The following is a 12,929-nucleotide window of genomic DNA, read 5'->3' on the forward strand; positions in this document are numbered from 1 at the left end:
TTGCATTGAATCTGTAGATTGCTTTGGGTAGTATGGACATTTTCACAATATTGATTCTTCCAATCCAAGAACATGGTATATCTCTCCATCTTTTTGTGTCTTCTTTGATTTCTTTCATCAGTGTCTTATAGGTTTCTGAGTACAGGTCTTTTGCCTCCTTACGTAGGTTTATTCCTAGGTATTTTATTCTTTTTGTTGCAATGGTGAATGGGATTGTTTCCTTAATGTCTCTTTCTGATCTTTCATTGTTAGTATATAGGAATGCAAGAGATATCTGTGCATTAATTTTGTATCCTGCAACTTTACCAAATTCATTGATTAACTCTAGTAGTTTTCTGGTGGCATCTTTAGGATTCTCTATGTATAGTATCATATCATCTGCAAACAGTGACAATTTTACTTCTTCTTTTCCAATTTGTATTCCTTTTATTTCTCTTTTTTCTCTGATTGCCGTGGCTAGGACTTCCAAAACCATGTTGAATAGTAGTGGCGAGAGTGGGCAACCTTGTCTTGTTCCTGATCTTAGAGGAAATGCTTTCAGTTTTTCACCATTGAGAATGATGTTAGCTGTGGGTTTGTCGTATATGGTCTTTATTATGTTGAGGTAGGTTCCCTCTATGCCCACTTTCTGGAGAGTTTTTATCATAAGTGGGTGTTGAATTTTGTCAAAAGCTTTTTTCTGCATCTATTGAGATGATCATATGGTTTTTATTCTTCAATTTGTTAATATGGTGTATCACGTTGATTTGCGTATATTGAAGAATCCTTGCATCCCTGGGATAAATCCCACTTGATCATGGTATATGATCCTTTTAATGTGTTGGTGGATTCTGTTTGCTAGTATTTTGTTGAGGATTTTTGCATCTATATTCATCAGTGATGTTGGTCTGAAATTTTCTTTTTTTGTAGTATATTTGTCTCGTTTTGGTATCAGGGTGATGGTGGCCTCACAGAATGAGTTTGGGAGTGTTCCTTCCTCTGCAATTTTTTGGAAGAGTTTGAGAAGGATGGGTGTTAGCTCTACTCTAAGTGTTTGATAGAATTCACCTCTGAAGCCATCTGGTCCTGGACTTTTGTTTGTTGGAAGATTTTCAATCAAGGTTTCAATTTCATTACTTGTGATTGGTCTGTTCATATTTTCTGTTTCTTCCTGGTTCAGTCTTGGAAGGTTATACCTTTCTAAGAGTTTGTCCATTTCTTCCAGGTTGTCCATTTTATTGGCATAGAGTTGCTTGTAGTAGTCTCTTAGGATGCTTTGTATTTCTGCGGTGTCCGTTGTAAATTCTCCTTTTTCATTTCTAATTTTATTGATGTGAGTCCTCCCCCTCTTTTTCTTGATGAGTCTGGCTAATGGTTTATCAATTTTGTTTATCTTCTCAAAGAACCAGCTTTTAGTTTTATTGATCTTTGCTATTGTTTTCTTTGTTTCTATTTCATTTATTTCTGCTCTGATCTTTATGATTTCTTTCCTTCTACTAACTTTGGGTTTTGTTTGTTCTTCTTTCTCTAGTTCCTTTAGGTGTAAGGTTAGATTGTTTATTTGAGGTTTTTCTTGTTTCTTGAGGTAGGCTTGTATAGCTATAAACATTCCTCTCAGAACTGCTTTTGCTGCATCCCATAGGTTTTGGATCGTCATGTTTTCATTGTAATTTGTCTCTAGGTATTTTTTGATTTCCTCTTTGATTTCGTCAGTGATCTCTTGGTTATTTAATAATGTATTGTTTAGCCTCCATGTGTTTGTGTTTTTTACATTTTTTTCCCTGTAATTGATTTCTAACCTCATAGCATTGTGGCTGGAAAAGATGCTTGATATGATTTCAGTTTTCCTAAATTTACTGAGGCTTGATTTGTGACCCAAGATGTGATCTGTCCTGGAGAATGTTCCATGTGCACTTGAGAAGAAAGTGTAATCTGCTGTTTTTGGATGGAATGTCCTATAAATATCAATTAAGTCTATCTGGTCTACTGTGTCATTTAAAGCTTGTGTTTCCTTATTAATTTTCTGTCTGGATGATCTTTCCATTGGCGTAAGTGAGGTGTTAAAGTCCCCCACTATTATTGTTTACTGTCTATTTCCTCTTTTATAGCTGTTAGCAGTTGCCTTATGTATTGAGGTACTCCTGTGTTGGGTGCATATATATTTATAATTGTTGTATCTTCTTCTTGGATTGATCCCTTGATCATTATGTAGTGTCCTTCCTTGTCTCTTGTAACATTCTTTATTTTAAAGTCTATTTTATCTGATATGAGTATTGCTACTCTGGCTTTCTTCGATTTACCTTTGCATGGAATATCTTTTTCCATCCCCTCACTTTCAGTCTGTATGTGTCCCTAGGTCTGAAGTGGGTCTCTTTTACACAGCATATGTCTAAAAGCCTGTGTCTTTTGGTTGGAGTATTTAATCCATTCATGTGTAAGGTAATTATCGATATGTATGTTCCTATTACCATTTTCTTGTTATGGGTTTATTTTTGTAGGTCCTTTTCTTGTCCTGTGTTTCCCACTTAGAGAAGTTCCTTTAGCATTTGTTGTAGGGCTGGTTTGGTGGTGCTGAATTCTCACAGCTTTTGCTTGTCTGTAAAGCTTTTGATTTTTCCATCGAATCTGAATGAGATCCTTGCCGGGTAGAGTAATCTTGGTTGAAGTTCTTCCCCTTCATCACTTTAAATATATCATGCCACTCTCTTCTGGCTTGTAGAGTGTCTGCTGAGAAATCAGCTGTTAACCTTATGGGAGTTCCCTTGTATGTTTTTTGTCATTTTCCCTTGTTGCTTTCAATAATTTTTCTTTGTCTTTAATTTTTGTCCATTTGATTACTATGTGTCTCGACGTGTTTCTCCTTGGGTTTATCCTGCCTGGGCCTCTCTGTGCTTCTTGGACTTGGGTGGCTATTTCCATTCCCATGTTAGGGAAGTTTTTGACTATAATCTCTTCAGATATTTTCTCGGGTCCTTTCTCTCTCTCTTCTCCTTCTGGGACCCCTATAATGTGAATGTTATTGTGTTTAATGATGTCCCAGATGTCTCTTAGGCTGTCTTCATTTCTTTTCATTCTTTTTTCTTTATTCTGTTCCACGGCAGTGAATTCCACCATTCTGTCTTCCAGGTCACTTATCCGTTCTTCTGCCTCAGTTATTCTGCTATTGATTCCTTCTAGTGTATTTTTCATTTCAGTTATTGTATTGTTCATCTCTTTTTGTTCTTTAATTCTTCTAGGTCTTTGTTCTTTAATTCTTCTAGGTCTTTGTTAAACAGTTCTTGTATCTTCTCAATCTTTGCCTCCTTTCTTTTTCCGAGGTCCTGGATCATCTTCACTATCATTATTCTGAATTCTTTTTCTGCAAGGTTGCCTATCTCCAGTTCATTTATTTGTTTTTCTTGGATTTTATCTTGTTCCTTCATCTGGTACAAAGTCCTCTGCCTTTTCATTTTGTCTGTCTTTCTGTGAATGTAGTTTTCCTTCCACAGGCTGCAGGATTGTAGTTCTTCTTGCTTCTGCTGTCTGCCCTCTGGTGGATGAGGCTACTTAAGAGGCTTGTGCAAGTTTCCTGATGGGAGGGACTGGTGGTGGGTAGAGTTGGGTGTTGCTCTGGTGGGAAGACTCAGTGAAACTTTAATCCACTTGTCTGCTGATGGGTGAGGCTGGGTTCCCTCCCTGTTGGTTGTTTGGCCTGAGGTGACCCAGCACTGGAGCCTACTGGCCCTTTGGTGGGGCTAATGGCACCAAGGAGTACTTCCCAGAACTTCTGCCAGTTTTTTTGTCCCCATGGTGAGCCACAGCCACACCCTGCCTCTGCAGGAGACCCTCCAACAGTAGCAGGTAGGTCTGGTTCAGTCTCCTAGGGGTCACTGCTCCTTCCCCTGGGTCCTGATGCACACACTACTTTGTGTGTGCCCTCCAAGAGTGGAGTCTCTGTTCCCCCCAGTCCTGTCGAAGTCCTGCAGTCAAATGCCACTAGCCTTCAAAGTCTGATTCTCTAGGAATTCCTCCTCCCGTTGCCAGACCCCCAGGTTGGGAAGCCTGATGTGGGTCTCAGAACCTTCACTCCAGTGGATGGACTTCTGTGGTATAATTGTTCTCCAGTTTGTGAGTCACCTACCCAGCGGTTGTGGGATTTGATTTTATTGTGATTGCGCCCCTCCTGCCATCTCTTTGCGGCTTCTCCTTTGTCCTTGGATATGGGCTATCTTTTTTGGTGAGTTCCAGTGTCTTCCTGTCGATGATTGTTCAGCAGTTAGTTGTGATTCTGGTGCTCTCACAAGAGGGAGTGAGCGCACTTCCTTCTACTCTTCCATCTTGAACCAATCTCCGCATGTTTTCTTCTAAGTTTTATAATTTCAGTTTTGTGTTTAGTCTTTAATCCATTTTGAGTTAGTGTGTCTGTATGGTGTAAGGGTACAGTTTCATTTGCATGTGGATATCCAGTTTTCCCAGCACCATTTGTTGAAGAGACTCTCCTTTCCCCATTGAATAGTCTTGGTTCCCTTGTCAAAATCATTTGACCATATACGTGAAGGTTCATTTCTGGTCCCTCTGTTGTCTTCCATTGGTCTATATATGTCTTTATGCCAGTACCACTTTGATCTTGTAGCTTTGTAGTAAGTTTTGAAATCAGGAAGCATGAGTCCTCCAGCTTTGTTTTTCTTTTTTCAAGATAGTTTTGGCTATTCAGGGTCCTTTGGGATTCCATGAATTTTAAGGTGGACTTTTCTATTTCTGAAAAAATGTCATTGGGATTTTTTTTTAAGACGTATTATTTATTTAGGCTGTGTTGGGTCTTTGTTGCTGCACACGGGCTTTCTCTAATTGCGGCGAGCGGGGGCTACTCTTCGTCGTGCTGAGCGGGCTTCTCATTGCGGTGGCTTCTCTTGTTGCAGAGCACGGGCTCTAAGAGCATGGGCTTCCGTAGTTGCAGCACGCGGGCTCAGTAGTTGTGGCTCTCGGGCTCTAGAGCGCAGGCTCAGTAGTTGTGGCTCATGGGCTTAGTTGCTCCACAGCATGTGGGATCTTCCCAGACCAGGGCTCGAACCCACGTCCCCTGCATTGGCAGGCGGATTCTTAACCACTGCACCACCAGGGAAGTCCCTGTCATTGGGATTTTGATAAGGATTGCGTTGAATCTGTAGATTGCTTTGATAATATTAACATCATGGCAATATTAAGTCTCCCGATCCATGAACATGGATGACTTCCCATTTATTGGTATCTTCTTTAATTTCTCTCAGTAATGTTCTATAGTTTTCAGTGTACAAGTCTTTCATTTTCTTGGTTAAGTTTATTCCTAAGTAATTTTATTTATTTGATGCTGTTTTGAACGGGATTTTTTTTTCTTAACTTTTGGATTGTTCATAGAAATACAGCTGAATTCTGAGTGTTGATTTTCTATCCTGTAACTTTGCTGAATTCATTTATTAGTTCTAACAGGGTTTTTTTGTATGTGGAATCTTTAGGGTTTTCTACATGTAAAACAGATAATTTTATTTGTTCCTTTCCAATTTAGATACTTCTTAGTTCTTTTTTTTTTCCCCCCCTAATTGCTCTGGCTAGAAATTCCAGTGTTATGCTGAATACAAGTGGTGAGAACGGACATCCTTGCCTTGTTTGTGTCTTAGGAAAATGCTTTCAGTCTTTCACCATTGAGTATGATGTTCGCGGTGGGTCTCTCATATCTGGTCTTTCTCATGTGAAGGTAGTTTCCTTCTAATCCTAGCATTTGCGTGCGTACGTGAATGTGAGCATGTTGTGTGTTGCTTATGTGTCATTAAGGGAACCCCTCATTTTGAATGCAGCTTCCTGAAGTCGGCCTTGTTCACAGGGGAATGGTCCCAGCCGTGAGCATCTGAGTATTTGCTCTAGTTTCCAGTGTGGCAAGTTTTAGTATTTGTAAACTTATGAGGAGTCTGAGCAGAGTGGTCATGGGATGGTCTTCTAGACCTAGTTGTCCCTGAAGTCTGAGGTAGGTCGTTCTGAAGAATGAACTGGTGTCCCTTGCTCCTCAAGGCTGGCCTTGCCTACTGTGCCGGTTAGGCTCTCTCAGTGTGGATTAATGCAAGGGCATCACAGGCTGGCGAGTGGGGGAGAGCCCTAACCCTCAGAAACTAAATGTTCTGGTGTCAGTTGTGGCACAGCCCCGCCTCGTGGAGGGAGGGCCCTGGACACCCTCAGCCAAGTCCTGAGCAGACCCCCAGCTGTGGGGATTCTCTCGTAGGTACCCACTTCCAGCGGGTGATCCCAGAAGATGGCCCTGCAGCCCAAAACCCAGAAAACGTCAAGAGACTTCTCTTCTGTACCGGCAAAGTGTACTATGATCTTACCCGAGAGCGCAAAGCACGGGATATGGCAGAGCAAGTGGCCATCACGAGGATCGAGCAGGTGAGGGCAGGTGGTGCCCAGGCCGGTCCTGGCGTTCCTCCTCTGGGTGTCTGGACCCCAGAGCTTTCCCAGAGTTTCCAGAACATCCTTCAGGGGTCACTGAGCTCCTCACCTGGGACGCCAGCCCCTCTAGGACACCAGCCTCGCCCAGTACTCTGAGCACCTTCTCCTGACAGGAGCTCCTCTCTCTCTCCCCAGCTGTCGCCCTTCCCCTTCGACCTCCTGCTGCAGGAGGTGCAGAAGTACCCCAGCGCCCAGCTGGCCTGGTGCCAGGAGGAGCACAAGAACCAAGGCTACTACGACTACGTGAAGCCCAGGCTGCGGACCACCATCAACCGCGCCAAGCCTGTGTGGTAAGGTCACGGGCAGTCGGCTGGGGCCCGGGGAGGGCAAGGGGGCCCGGGCCCCTCGGGGGCCTTCGCCATCACCGCGCACTGTCGCTCCCCTCAGGTACGCCGGCCGGGACCCAGCAGCGGCTCCAGCCACTGGCAACAAGAAGACCCACCTCACGGAGCTGCAGCGCCTCCTGGACACGGCCTTCGACCTGGACGCCTTCAAGAAGTTCTCGTAGATGCTGCCTGGGCTCCGCCTCACGACCGCCCCTTGCTTCTCCACTACAGAATAGTGCTCCGCGCTGCCCCCACCTCTGCCCGTCCCTGCACCACACACACCCCCTCCTCGCTCACTTAGGAATTAAGCCGCTCCCCCACGTGCTCGGCTGCCCCCAGGCCAGGTGCTCCCCAGGCTCTGTGACTTCTGTCCAGCTGAGCAACCTTCATGGAGGCAGTGGAGAGTGGGGGGAGGAAAGGCAGCCCCCGCAGGAGTCCTGGGAGGGTTACATCTGCCCTCACCCCCGGATCACCCCCCAGGGCCCGCCTCATGTGGCACACCCTTGTGCTGGCGGTCCCTGTCACCCAGCAGGGTGGCTTCCTCTCCTCAGGCTGAGCCCAGACCCCTCAGAGGAGCCACCACGGTCAGAGGCTTTGTGGGGTGGGAGGGCTCTGTCAGGACCCTTGCCACGCAGTGAGCAGAGGGCACTGCCGCGGGCTGGCTGGTGGGAGACGGCCCAAGACTGACCTGCACAGAGAGGGCGGGTCCGCTCTCCTCAGCATCCACTTCCTCCCCTCGAGAGGGTCTCGGGCTGTGCACACTCCACCCACCTGGAGCTGGGTGGCACCTGGGCCCGTGGGGTGTGCGTGGCGGGAAGCGCCACTCGGGGCTCTCGGGCGCAGGCGCAGGCTGCTCATCTGGGTCCTGCCCTCCCTTAACCTCCAGTTCCACCTCCTTTCCTCTTTCCTTCTACACGATGGAGACTCCGAAGCATCCTTCTCTCCGCTGTGCCAAAGCTGGTCCGAAGGGGAGAGGAGGGCCAGGAGTGAGGGGCAGCACTAGGCCGGGGGCCAGCTCCCCTGACCTGTCACAGGGACAGATCTGATTTATTTATTTTGGTTAAAAAAAAAAAATAACGAAAACAACTTTGCATTGCATTTGGCTTGACCCATAAACTAAGTTATCCTTGGGCCTGTGTGGTGTCATTCTTTCTGCTCCGCCCTGCCTGGGAAGCAGCCCCTCCTCGCTGCAGGGCCTGTGTGCCTGCGGGGCAGCACAGGGGTGGCGGCAGCACAGGGGTGGCGGCGGTGCCGCCTCCTCCCTCCGGCCTGGCCTCGCCGTCATCATCGTTGCAGACTGTGTTGGACACACCCTGGTTTCTGAGTGTCCCCTGCTCCCTTGCTAGCAGTCTCCAGGAGCCCAAGTAGCTCATTGGACCTCTGGAGGGGAGCCGGCCGTGCCAGCTGAGCCCTTATGAGGCCGTGTCCCCTCTTGACAAGAGCCCCACTGCCTTCAGCCCACAGGACGCCAGCCTTGGTTTTCTGGGGGTTGGAGAGGTCCCGGCACTGAAAAAGAGCTCAGGAAAAGGCCTGGGTGTGGACATGGGGGTACCCTCCAGCAGTGGGGCCCCCTGCCGTTCACCCCATCCTTTGGGCCACACCCGGGTCCCTTGTCCTTGAAGGCTTTTCAGAATGTCTTCATTTTGTCCTGTGGCTTGCCCAAGAGTCTTCCGGGCCTGGCATGCCTTGGGCAGGTAGCGGCAGGGGAAAAGCTGTCACCTGCCCCTGTGCTCCTGTGTGTGCTCCAAAACCAGCACCCTGTCCCCGTGTCTGATGCGGTCAGCCAGGCAGATTAGAGCTAAAAGGCCAAAAAGGAGTCAGAAGCCCCTTTCCCTGGAGAGAATTCTGGCGCTTTAAGGGGGCAGCTGTCCCCATCCTGCACTCTGTGTGGTGAGTTAGGGTTCCGCTCTTACCCCGAGGCAGAGCACATCGGGGTGAGACATGAGATGGAAGTTCGCCCTCACCTGTTGCTGCTTCTAATCTGGTCGGTGGGTACAGGGGAGCCAAGAGCCCAAGGGGGTCTGGGCACTTCCTGGTGGGGTACCTGAGGGAGTCCAGGGCTCCCAGGAGCCACCACCACTGGCCCATCTGCAGGAGCCGAGGCAAGGGACAGGGCGAGGGACTTGGGTCTCTCCCACTGCCACAGCTCTGCGTGGGTCTGCAGATGAGGGGCAATCAGGCCACGCTGGGCCACCCGCCAGACAAACGCTTCTCTGGTCAGCTCTGTTCTGCTATGGTTCTCAGTCGCCCCTTTCCTAAAACGAAAAGAGCAATGGTGAGAAGGAAGAAGCCTCACAGTCTAGGACAGCAGCCTATATGCTTAGACTTCCAGAGGACCCGGACCAGTGTGTGAGAGCATGCATGTGTGGGCATGTCAGTGTGTGCACGTGCGTGTGTGTGTGTGTGTGTGTGTGTGTGTGTGCGCGCACGAGAGTGCCTGGGCCACTTGACGTGGATTCCTGGCCTTTCTGGATATTAAAGGCCCATCTGGGCTTCCCTGGTGGCGCGGTGGTTGAGAGTCCACCTGCCGATGCAGGGGACACGGGTTCGTGCCCCAGTCCAGGAAGATCCCACATGTCGCGGAGCGGCTGGGCCCGTGAGCCATGGCCACTGAGCCTGCGCGTGCGGAGCCTGTGCTCCGCAAGGGGAGAAGCCACATCAGAGGCCCGCGTACCGCAAAAAAAAAAAAAAGGCCCATCTGACAGCTGCACCTGTGAAAGTGTAGGAAGAGGGTCAGCCTGCCACGTCCCTGTTCCCGGGAGCGGCGCCCAGGACAGGTGGGCCTGGGGGGTGCTGGGGGGAGAGGAGGGGCTCGGGGTGAGGCACAGGTGGGGCTGAGGCCTTATGCATAGTTCACCCTTGATGTGTCAGGTGTCCAGCCACTGGGGTGATTTTACCTCCATTGGAAGTGGAGTTGGAATCAGTGTCAAACCTATTTCTGCCCTCAATCAGGTGGGGCAGTGAGCTGCCCAGTAGGGTAGTATTCACCTGGGACCGGACTACAAAGCTAACCACACCTCTCAGATTTCCCCCAGCTCTTGTCCCCTGGGAGTCCCAGCTGCCACACCCAGCTGAGAGGAATGGGGTCCAAGTCCCCTCCAGCAGGGCTGCTCTGCCCCTCCCCGCGCGGCCTCACCCCCAGGACTTAACCCTTGCACTGTAGTCTACCCTCCCCCACGCCCTCGCCTCCCCCAGGGCCTCACTCCCACCAGGGCAGACCCCTTCCCCACAGCCCCATCACCTCCCCCCAGGACCTCAACTCCCTCCTGACCCTTTTTTTAATTGATATATTTGACATATAACATATTAGTTTCAAGTGTACAACATAACGATTGGAAACCAACAAGGACCTACTGTATAGCACAGGGAACTCTACTCAACATTCTGTGATAACCTATATGAGAAAAGAATCTGAAAAAGAATGAGTATATGTATGTGTATAACTGAATCTCTTTGCTGTTCACCTGAAACTAACACAGCATTGTAAATCAACTATAATCCAATAAAATTGACGGCATGATGATTCGATATTTGTATATATTGTGAAATGGTCACTACAATAAGTCTAGTTAACGTATGTCAACACGTTTCCTTTTTTTTTTTCTTGTGATGAGAACATTTAAGAGTTTGCCCTAAGACAGTTCTCAGTAATAATGATCTTAAGGGAAAAAAAGATCAAACTGTTATCAGGCAAGAGAAGTAACAATAGCAAAGATAACAAATCACCTGTTATCCAGACTCCCAGTTCTGCTTCTTTGGTAAAGACTGGCCTGAAGCACTTTCTTGAGCCATTTTGCAGAATTTAAGCCCCCCTCAGGTGCTCAACCACTAGATCAACAGAAACCTAAGGTTAATGATGATGTTGACGTCTTCTGACCCTCGTGACTTCAATCAAGTAAAGCTTGGACTCTCTCCAATACCCAAGCCGCTACATGAACATCCATGTACTCTTAGCTTAAAACTTCCCCAGGTTTGCTCTTCGGGGAGAAACTGTGTACGGTCAGGCCACTCAAGGTGGCTGTTCTCTTGCTTTCTGTCCATCTTCTGCTCGACCAGTGCCTGCTTCACCTACATGCTGCTCACAGGACTGACCTTCCTACTTGCTCCAGACCCCAGCTAATGATTCTTCTTATCAAAGGGGCGGTGAGGGGCGTGCCCCTCTGCTGGTTTCCCTGGTAACCGATGAGCCAATCTGACTCATCAATTCCCCCTATAACTGGCAACCTCCCCCGCCCCCCCCCACCTCCAGAGCGTCGACTTCCGCCAAGTCCAGCACGACCAGCGGGGAGTCGCTCCAGGACCTTGCTCTAGAACTGTAAGCTCCCCCATCCATTAAACCATTGATGTCTCTGTGGCTGACTCTGGGCTCTTTCTCAGGTCTGGAAGCTGAACAGGTACAGGCGTCGTAGGCCTGTGGGATGTAGCCCCACATATATATTCCTTGAGGAGGAACTAGGACTCTGTTTTTTATCACTGAACTATTGTTTTTTGTTTTTTTTTTTTTGCGGTACGCGGGCCTCTCACTGCTCTGGCCTCTCCCGTTGTGGAGCACAGGCTCCAGACGCGCAGGCTCAGCAGCCATGGCTCACGGGCCCAGCCGCTCCACGGCATGTGGGATCTTCCCGGACCGGGGCACGAACCCGTGTCCCCTGCATCGGCAGGCGGACTCTCAACCACTGCGCCCCCAGGGAAGCCCTGAACTATTGTTTCTTGATTGCTTCTCCCTTGTTCCTACACTCCCTCACTATCCTTAAGATTTTTAATTACTGAGACCTGTTCAAGACCAAGCATTCTGGTCTGGCTTAGATCACAAAATGGCTTAGGCTAAAAACGTCTTCTCTTATGTCAAGAAAGCCATGCCTGGTTCTCTTTCTCTGGGACACCCTAACCTATCTGCTTACGTGGAGAGTCTGACATATCTAGTGGCTGTGGTCCCCCCTCACCCGATGAGTCAGAACTCTCAAAACACGGTATTGGGGCTTCCCTGGGGGCGCAGTGGTTGAGAGTCCGCCTGCCGATGCAGAGGACACGGGTTCGTGCCCCGGTCCAGGAAGATCCCACATGCCGCGGAGCGGCTGGGCCCGTGAGCCATGGCCTCTGAGCCTGTGCGTCCGGAGCCTGTGCTCCGCAACGCGAGAGGCCACAACAGTGAGAGGCCTGCGTACCGCAAAAAAACAAAAACAAAAATAAACAAAAAACCCCACGATATTGGTGCTCTACCCTGCTTGATTGGTTTCAGTTTCCTATTGCCTATAAGGAAAATCATGAAGCACCTATCAAATAAATTAGGCAGTCATCAAGAGTATTTTAAAGAATTTTAAATAGTTTTTACCAAATCTACAAATAATGCATCCATCCTTACAGTTTGGCTCATTCCTTCCTATCATTTTTTAATGCCTTTAAAAATACTTTTTTTAGATTTCCCAGCTAATGCTGGGAAATCTAATTTGACACATTCCTTTATTTCTATCTACACACACTTAGTTGTTTTGGTTTAATCATGTGAGCTTAGTTGCTGACCTCATGACCCTTCACCTTAAATACTTCTCCTTGGCAGTCTCCTAAGAAGAACGGTATTTTCCAAGCCCACAATGCAGCCATCACTCTCGGGAAATTTCACATCCATTCAATGCTATTATCTCATCTCTGGCCCTTATTCAAATTTCCCTAAGTGTCCCAATAATGTCTTTTTTTTTTTACCCTTTTCTCTCTTTTTAAAAATTTATTTATTTATTTATTTTTGGCTGTGTTGGGTCTTCGTTGCTGTGCACGGGCTTTCTCTAGTTGCAGAGAGCAGGGACTACTCTTCGTTGCGGTGCGCAGGCTTCTTGTTGCGGTGGCTTCTCTTGTTGTGGAACACGGGCTCTAGGTGCGCAGGCTCCAGTAGTTGTGGCTCGCGGGGTTTAGAGCACAGGTTCAGTAGTTGTGGCGCACGGGCTTAGTTGCTCTGCGGCATGTGGATCTTGCCGGACCAGGGCTTGAACCCACGTCCCCTGCATTAGCAGGTGGATTCTTAACCACTGCGCCACCAGGGAAGCCCCCCCAATAATGTCTTTTTCCTCCATCCAGAGTCCAATCAAGGATCATGGCACTGCATTTACTTCTTGGTCTTTCTGGTGTCCTTGAAATAGAGCAGGACCCTGTGGGGCCCTCTAGGGTACAAAAGCC

The 12,929-nt window shown here is 48.3% G+C and overlaps 2 protein-coding genes across 7 annotated transcripts in view; one reads left to right on the forward strand and one right to left on the reverse strand.

Moving 5' to 3' along the window:
- The window catches only part of OGDH (oxoglutarate dehydrogenase), a 77,069-nt gene extending 69,178 nt beyond the window's left edge, over window positions 1-7,891 (forward strand). For all 6 annotated transcript variants that reach the window (XM_049714663.1, XM_004282984.3, XM_049714661.1 and 3 more), the window contains 3 exons: window positions 6,209-6,372; window positions 6,571-6,725; window positions 6,823-7,891. In XM_049714663.1, the coding sequence (XP_049570620.1) occupies window positions 6,209-6,372; window positions 6,571-6,725; window positions 6,823-6,943 (440 nt within the window). In that variant the 3' untranslated portion in view covers window positions 6,944-7,891. The remainder of the gene's footprint in view (window positions 1-6,208; window positions 6,373-6,570; window positions 6,726-6,822) is intronic.
- LOC101277389 (unconventional myosin-Ig) overlaps window positions 1-12,929 on the reverse strand; it is a 275,011-nt gene that overhangs the window by 141,995 nt on the left and 120,087 nt on the right. The window lies entirely within an intron of this gene.

The sequence above is a fragment of the Orcinus orca genome, chromosome 9, assembly GCF_937001465.1.
Source record: "Orcinus orca chromosome 9, mOrcOrc1.1, whole genome shotgun sequence".
Taxonomy (NCBI): domain Eukaryota; kingdom Metazoa; phylum Chordata; class Mammalia; order Artiodactyla; family Delphinidae; genus Orcinus; species Orcinus orca.